This window comes from Otolemur garnettii, unplaced genomic scaffold, assembly GCF_000181295.1.
Source record: "Otolemur garnettii isolate 467f Iridium unplaced genomic scaffold, OtoGar3 scaffold00099, whole genome shotgun sequence".
Taxonomy (NCBI): Eukaryota; Metazoa; Chordata; class Mammalia; order Primates; family Galagidae; genus Otolemur; species Otolemur garnettii.
Genome location: NW_003852494.1, coordinates 3,968,518 through 3,976,017, shown reverse-complemented (window position 1 = coordinate 3,976,017; position 7,500 = coordinate 3,968,518). Strand labels below are relative to the sequence as shown.

General features: G+C 51.3%; 1 protein-coding gene across 1 annotated transcript in view; it reads left to right on the top strand.

The window, feature by feature from the left end:
* The first annotated feature begins 2,049 nt into the window (after nucleotides 1–2,049).
* Nucleotides 2,050–7,500, top strand: part of RILPL1 (Rab interacting lysosomal protein like 1) — a 46,640-nt gene continuing 41,189 nt past the window's right edge. The window contains exon 1 of the mRNA XM_003796025.2: nucleotides 2,050–2,603. Coding sequence (XP_003796073.1) covers nucleotides 2,295–2,603 — 309 coding nt within the window. The 5' untranslated portion in view covers nucleotides 2,050–2,294. The remainder of the gene's footprint in view (nucleotides 2,604–7,500) is intronic.

Sequence of the window (7,500 nt, the reverse complement as noted above, 5' to 3'; positions counted from 1 at the left end):
TTCTTTTTTCTTTTCTTTTTTGAGACAGAATCTTACTCCATCACCTTGGGTAGAGTACTGTAACGTCATAGCTCACAACCACCTCAAACTTCTGGGTTCAAGTGATCCTCTTTCCTCAGCCTCCTGAGTAGCTGGAACCCACCACAACACTCAGCTAGTTTTTCTATTTTTAGTAGAGATGGGGTCTCACTCTTGCTCAGGCTGGTCTCGAACTCCTGAGCTCAAGCGATCCTCCAGCCTCAGCCTCCCTGAGTGCTTGATAACAGGTGTGAGCCACCATACCCAGCAATATTTTTAAAAGATAGCTCTATGCTCCAAAATAAACAAACAAAATATACTGTGAACAGTAGCACTGTTTCATGGTTTTGCAAGTCTCTAATGCCTAGCTAATCAGAAGAGAGCTGGATCCTCAAATCTGCCTCTGCATTCAGTCTCTCCTGATTCATATCAAGTATATGAAGAACACAGCCACACATTGGGAAGGAGAGAGCTACAGAAAGTGACAACCTTGCAGAGACACTCTGGTTACTGGAGACTCTCAGCATTCCTTAGACCACTCTTTGGGAACCTGTGGAGTAAGGGTTAAATGAATAATTTTTTTTTTTTTTTGAGACACAGTTCCACTACATCTAGAGTGCTGTGACGTCACAGCTCACAGCAACCTCTAACTTTTGGGCTTAAGTGATTCTCTTGCCTCAGCCTCCCAAGTAGCTGGGACTATAGGCTGGCTCTTCTTTTTTTGGGTAGTTGTCATTGTTAGTTAGCTGGCCCAGGTGGGCTGGAATCCGCCAGCCTCCGTGTATGTGGCTGGCACCGAGCCTAAATAAGTAATATTTGTAAAGCACTTACATATTTTTTTAGTGTAAAGCAAATAATACATTTTAGACTTTTGTTTTTTTTTCAATGTTAATCAATGTGTGTAAGCTCAGGGTGTGCTTTTGGCCATTAGGGCCTTCAGATTTCTTTCTGCCTTCAACGAGCTAACAGATGGTGGAGGCATGTTTGTCCACACGGTCGAAACACAGGACACTAAGAGCAATTTTGATGGGGTTTGCAGAGGGTCCCTGACTCCTGCGTGAGGGAACAGGAAGGCGCCCTGGGCTTGTGGGTTCAGGGAAGGCTTTTCTGGGGATGGGACAGGATCCGATGCACATGTGGATCTAGCCAGTGCGGAAAGAATAGAGGACTTGGGATAAGAAAAATTGGTGGTGCCACGATGCAAATGCCAGCTTCGCTCCACTGTGAACTGCTGTTTATGTCACAGGGAGCCGCTAATGGACGTGGCTCGGCCGCCCGAGTACCCGGCGACTTTAGGGACAGAGAACCAACGCCTCGACTCGTCTGCCCCCCGCTTGGCGCCTCTCCAAGAGCGAAGAGCGTGGCGCCACCAGGTCCTCCTGGTGACTGGGTCAGCGGGCGGGGGTCCCCCCTTTGGTCCCAGGATAAGCCCCATCTCTGAGTCCACCCATGCCCCCTCCGTCCCTGTCCAAGGCAGGGGCAGCTCCGGGAAGCCGCGAATTGTCCAGCGAGACAAATGTCCCTTACCCGCCTCCCCTCCCGGCTCGCCACGACCCCTACCCGGCGGGTGGGGGAGGAGGAGCCAGGACCAGCGGAAGGAGGGTCAGCGGCTAGCGGGAGGGGGCTGCGCATCCCGGGGGTCCGGAGTGGGGCGTTTGGAGGAGCCGCTGCCGAGTCGGTGGATTGGGAACCCCAGGGCGCCCCCGGGCGGCGGAAGGCGGATGCTCCCCTTGCCAGGCCGGGATCGGGGCGGGGCGCTGGGCATCCCGGCGGGGGGAGCCTGCCACCCGGCCTCACCGCCGTCGCCAAAGTTTCCCGGAGGAGCCGCAAGCTGCCCTTCCTCCCAGACACCGGCGCGGAGGTACCCCTCGCCGAGAACTGCTTCCGCCGGCCGCGGGGCCCCCTCACTGGCTAGACCCCGCGCCTCCATTGCGCCCAACTCAGATTCCCAACTTGGGAGGCGCCGCGGGCCTGCGCACGCGCGCCTTCCTCGCCTCCTCCTCCTCCTCCTTCCCCTCCCCCCTCCCTCCACTCGGGAAAAGGCTCGGGCCCGAGCCCGGCGCCCAAACCCGCGGCCCGGCGCCCTGACCTCCAGCTCAGGTTCGCCGCCTCCGCCCATGCCGACGCCGGCCGCCGCGGTGCGCCCTCGCCCGCGGGCAGGCTGAGCGCGGCCGCTGGTGGCGCCAGGGTGGGCCCGGCCCGGCGCTGCCCTCGACAGTGGCAAGTTTGGGAGTTGCACTAGTTTGCGGGGTGCGAAAGAGGCCGGGAAGACCGCCATGGAGGAGGAACGGGGGTCGGCGCTAGAGGCCGAGTCGGCGCTGGAGAAGAACGTGGCGGAGCTGACCGTCATGGACGTGTACGACATCGCATCGCTCGTGGGCCACGAGTTCGAGCGGGTCATTGACCAGCACGGTTGCGAGTCCATCGCGCGCCTCATGCCCAAGGTCGTGCGTGTCCTGGAGATCCTAGAGGTGCTGGTCAGCCGTCACCACGTCGCTCCCGAGCTGGATGAGCTACGCCTGGAGCTGGACCGTCTGCGCCTTGAGAGGATGGACCGCATCGAGAAAGAGCGGAAGCATCAGAAGGTGAGCAGCAGCCTCAGTCTGCCCATCCAGGCAATGGGGCTGCTGGGAACCAAGGGTCCTACAGTTTTGGGCCAGTGTGGGTGCGCACATATGTGTATACAGGGACTAAACAAGAGGAGACTGGACTGGGTGAGGGAGGGAGGCCCCTAGCATATACTACCCAAGAGATTCAGAGCAGTTCTCTGGAGACAGACCTGAATTCCAATACCACCTTTACCATCTAATAGCTGTGTGACATTGGATAAATTACTTAACCTGTCTGTGCTCTTATTTCCTCACCTGTCAAATGGAGATCATCATATAAGAATGAAATGGGATGATATAGGTTAAGTGCTTTCTTTTTCAAAAATGAGTCCCCTGCCCTTCAGTGCGATCCAAGAAGATATGACACCAGCCCCTCATCTTCATCCTTACCTCAGAGCCCCCCAGAGCAAGGGCAATGTGACATCCAGCCACTGAGCTTATATTGAGCTCAATCTCTGGGTGCGTATTTGCTACTTTGTTCCCAGGATTCCCCTAGTTTATTAACCTGAGCCCAGAGCTGCTTTCCCTGCCTTGATGTTATCCTGAATCCTCACAGAGTTCTGTGGCAGAATGATCATTCTGTAGGAATGATCTTCATTGTACAGATGAGGAGACAGGGAAAAGTCCCAAGTTAGTGGTGAGAGGGTCCCAGCCCGCGTCTCCTCCCTAGCCTGTTTGAATTGGGAGTAGGGGATAGTTTGAAATAGCTTTAAGACTAAGCCTTTGGCCTGGGGACAGGAGTCTGTCTGAATCAGGGCCTCCCCCTGGGCGGGGAGTCCAGACGAAGTTCCTGGGGAAAAGGAAGTGGGAGAAGTGTGGTTTCCTGCCCTGACCTCAGTTCAGGGATGCTCCTGGCAGACTCTTCAGACTGAGAATGGGAGGAAACACCTTTCCTGAAGAGATCAGGGTGCCTGAGTGGGTCTCTAGCTCACTGTGTGGCGATCTGTGTGTTTTCAAGGAAAATGGCCAAAGTGGGGTCTGCAGCTTTATCCTGAGGATAGATCTGTGAGTGGTTAACAGCGCCACTGCCAGGTTTCAATGTGTTTGTTCTCTTAGGTCCCTATGCCCTGGGGTCAGGAAGGAAACTCAAGCTCCCTGGAGTCAAGCAGCATTTGCAGGGTCATGGTGGGAGCTTGAATATGCTTCATTGTGGTAATTAAAGATTCCTAAGAGCAGGGACTTTGCAACTCAAACCCCACCACTTGTGGGCTGTGTGGTTTTGGGCAAATCACATAGGCTCTTCTGTGCCTTAGTTTTCTGAGCTGTAAAATAGAGTAATAGTATGCACCTTGCAGAATCATGGTGAGGATTAAAGGAGTTAACACATATAAAGTGCATAGGACAGAGCCAGCAAGACCTTTGCAAGTGTTAACTATTATTTTTAGGCCTAGGGAGACTTTTAACTGAGGTGCCTGCAAGCTGCTATTGGTGCATCTCTGCTCCTACCCTACAGTCCTCCCTCTCTCCTAGAAGGTCAAGGAGGGAAGGGATGTTTGGAATCCGCTCGTGCAACTGCATCTTATTAACAGGGACTAAGGGGCTTCACCCAGGTCACACAGTAGTCCTGGCACCTGTGTCTCACCCCCACCATCTGACTTTAGTTCTGCCATGGCCTATGGTGGGAGACACCCCCTCCAGCTACCAGAATCCACTAGGCCTGAAGCCAGATGGAATTCTCAGCTAGATGCACTTGTTGCATCTAGAATCATCAGCTGGGAAGTAAACACCCACATGCTAAGGGCCCAGGCTTGTTTGCAGATGTCACCAAAGACTTCGTAAATCTGGGGACAAAATCCTTCTTATCCCACCCCAGCCCTAGGGCCCTTTACTTTGCATTCTTGGGAATGAAGAGGGATTCATCTGATTTTTTTTTTTTTTTTTTTTTTTTTTTGTCTTTCCTGCAGCTCAAAGGCTCTTCTTGGTGTATTTCCACAAAAATCTGAGCATGTACTTGGTTTTGTCCTGTCTGCCCACCCTACCTCCCTCTCTCTTTGAACAAATAAGGCTCACAACCCCCTCTCCCACCTACACCTCCCAGTAGACCCCACACAGTCACTCCTACTCATCACTTAATCTCAGGCCAGAGTCGTATCCTTTTCTATCTCATTGCTCAATCTGCAGCCCTACTGATGGGCCATAGTGCCATCCCTGGTGACACCAGCTATACAGAGAAAAGCAAAACCTCATTCATCTCCAGCATCAGGCAGGTAACAGATTTTAGAAAGCAATACTGGGCTGATACAGCTGTATACGATATGAACAGCCTGTGTTGTCCATTCCCTCACTCAGCAGACGTATTTATTAACTACCTCCTAGGTGCCAGGCAGGGTTCTGGGCACTAGGGAGACAGCAGTGGCCATGACATGAGGTTTTGGCCCTCACCAGTCTGACCATTTAGTGTAGTGCCATCCCATAGAAATATAACACGGTTTGCCATGTTGATAAAAAGAAATAGGTGAGGTTAATACTATCTTATAGAATCCAGAATATACAAAATATTTTCATTTTAATACATAATCAACATAAAGAATTACCAGTGAGATATTTTGCATTCTTTTTTTTCCTACCATACCTTCAAAATCTGGTGCATATTTAATTTCTACCACATCTCCACTTAGACCAGCCATGTTTCAGGTGCTCAACAACTACATGTGGTTAGTGGCAACTCTATGGGATGGAGTTGTGGGGAGGCAGATTTTTTTTTTATTTTTTTGAGACAGAGTCTCACTTTGTTGCCCTTGGTAGAGTGCTATGGTGACATAGCTCATAGCAACCTCAAACTCTTGGGCTCAAGTGATTCTCTTCCCTCAGCCTCCCAAGTAGCTGGAACTATAGGTACCCTCTACAACGCCTGGCCATTTTAGAGATGAGTTCTCCCTCTTGCTCAGCCTGGTTTCAGACCTGTGAGCTCAGGCAGTCCACCTGCCTCGGCCTCCTAGAGTGCTAGGATTACAGGCATGAGCCACTGTGCCCAGCCCATGAGGAGATAGATTTAAAAAAAAAAAAAAAAGCTTATAAGGCCAGGTACAGTGGCTCAAACCTGTAACCCTACCCCTCTGGGAGGATCACTTGAGGTGAGGAGTTTGAGACCAGCCTGAGCAAGAGACCCCATCTCTGCTAAAAATAAAAATTTAGCCAGGAGTGGTGGTAGGCACCTGTAGTCCTAGCTACTTGGGAGGCTAGGCAGAAGAATCACTTGAGACCAGGAATTTAAGGTTGCTGTGAGCTAGGCTGACGCCATGGCACTCTAACCTGGGCAATGGAGTGAGACTCTGTCTCAAAAAAAGAAAAACAATCAGCATATGGTAAGTGCCATGGAGAAAATAAAACAGGTAGACAGAAAAGAGACTGGCTAGAGAGGTGGTCTCATAGATAGGGCAGTCAGGAAGGCCTCCCTGGGGAGTTGACATTGGAGCTGAGATCTGGGGATGGGGAGAGGCAAGGTAAGCAGAAAGTGTGGCACGTGCAAAGATCCTGAGGCAGGGCTTGGCGCCTGTGGCTCAAGCAGCTAAGACGCCAGCCACATACATCTAAGGTGGCGGGTTCGAATCTAGCCCGGACCTGCCAACCAATAATGGCTGCAACCAAAAAAAAAAAAAAAAAAAATAGCTGGGCATTCTGGCGGGTTCCTGTGGTCCCAGCTACTTGGGAGGCGGAGGCAGGAGACTCGCTTGAGCCCGGGAGTTGGAGGTTGCTGTGAGCAGTGAAGTCATGGCACTCTACCCAGGGGGACAGCTTGAGGCTCTGTCTCAAAAAAAAAAGATCCTGAGGCAGAAGTGTGCTTGGTATGTTTAGGGAACACAAAGAGGGTCAGGTGGTGTGAGCCACAGCACTCTGAATCATAGCACTCTGGGAGGCTTAGTTGGGAGGATTGCTTGAGGTCAGGAGTTCCAAGACCAGCCTAAGCAAGAGTGAGACCCCCTTTCTATAAACATAGAAAACTTAGCCAAGCCTTAGTCCTAGCTACTTGGGAAGCTGAGGCAAGAGGCTTGCTTAAGCCCAGGACTTTGAGGTTACAGTGAGTCAAGATGATACAATCTAGCCAGGGTGACAGTGAGGCCTTGTCTAAAACAAATGAAACACAAAAGAAGGTCAGTGTGGCTGGAGCAGAATAAGTGAGGGAGGAAGAAGGAGGGGAGATGAGGTCAGGGAGGCACTGAGCCTTGTAGGAATTTGAGGAGCATCGGTGCTGAGAGAAGGTGAAGGAGATGACTTCCTTGAAGAGCCTTTTTAGTTGATACAGGGGCAGTATTGAATTCTCTGTGGTCAGGTCAAGGCAAGAACCATCCCCCAACATCGATTTGACTTCATTGAGAGAAGAGAAAGAAAAAAGAACTGAAGGTTACAGGTTGTGTTCATGTCCTGTGGTGCTATAACTAATTGCCACAAACTTAGTGTCTCAAGACAAAAGAAACGTATTATTGTATCATCACACTGGATGATACAATATTATGGATACATACGCTTTATTATTTACTTGCATATTTTTTTAGAGACAGGGTACCCTGTGCTGGAGTGCAATGGTGTGATCACAGCTCACTGCAGCTGTGAACTCCTGGGCCCAAGAGATCCTCTTGGCTTCAGCCTCCAGAGTAGCAGGGACTACAAGTGTGCACCACCATGCCTGGCTAATTTTTATTTTTCATGGAGATAATATCTCTCTATGTTGCCCAGGCTGGTGTCAAACTCCTAGCCTTAAGTGATCCTCCTGCCTGGACCTCCCAGAGTGCTGGGATTACACGTGTGAACTTCCTGGCTGGCTTATTAAGAATACATGTGGATAGGCTCGGCGCCTATAGCTCAACCGGCTAAGGCGCCAGCCACGTACACCTAAGCTGTCGGGTTCGAATCCCCAGCCCGGACCCGCCAAACA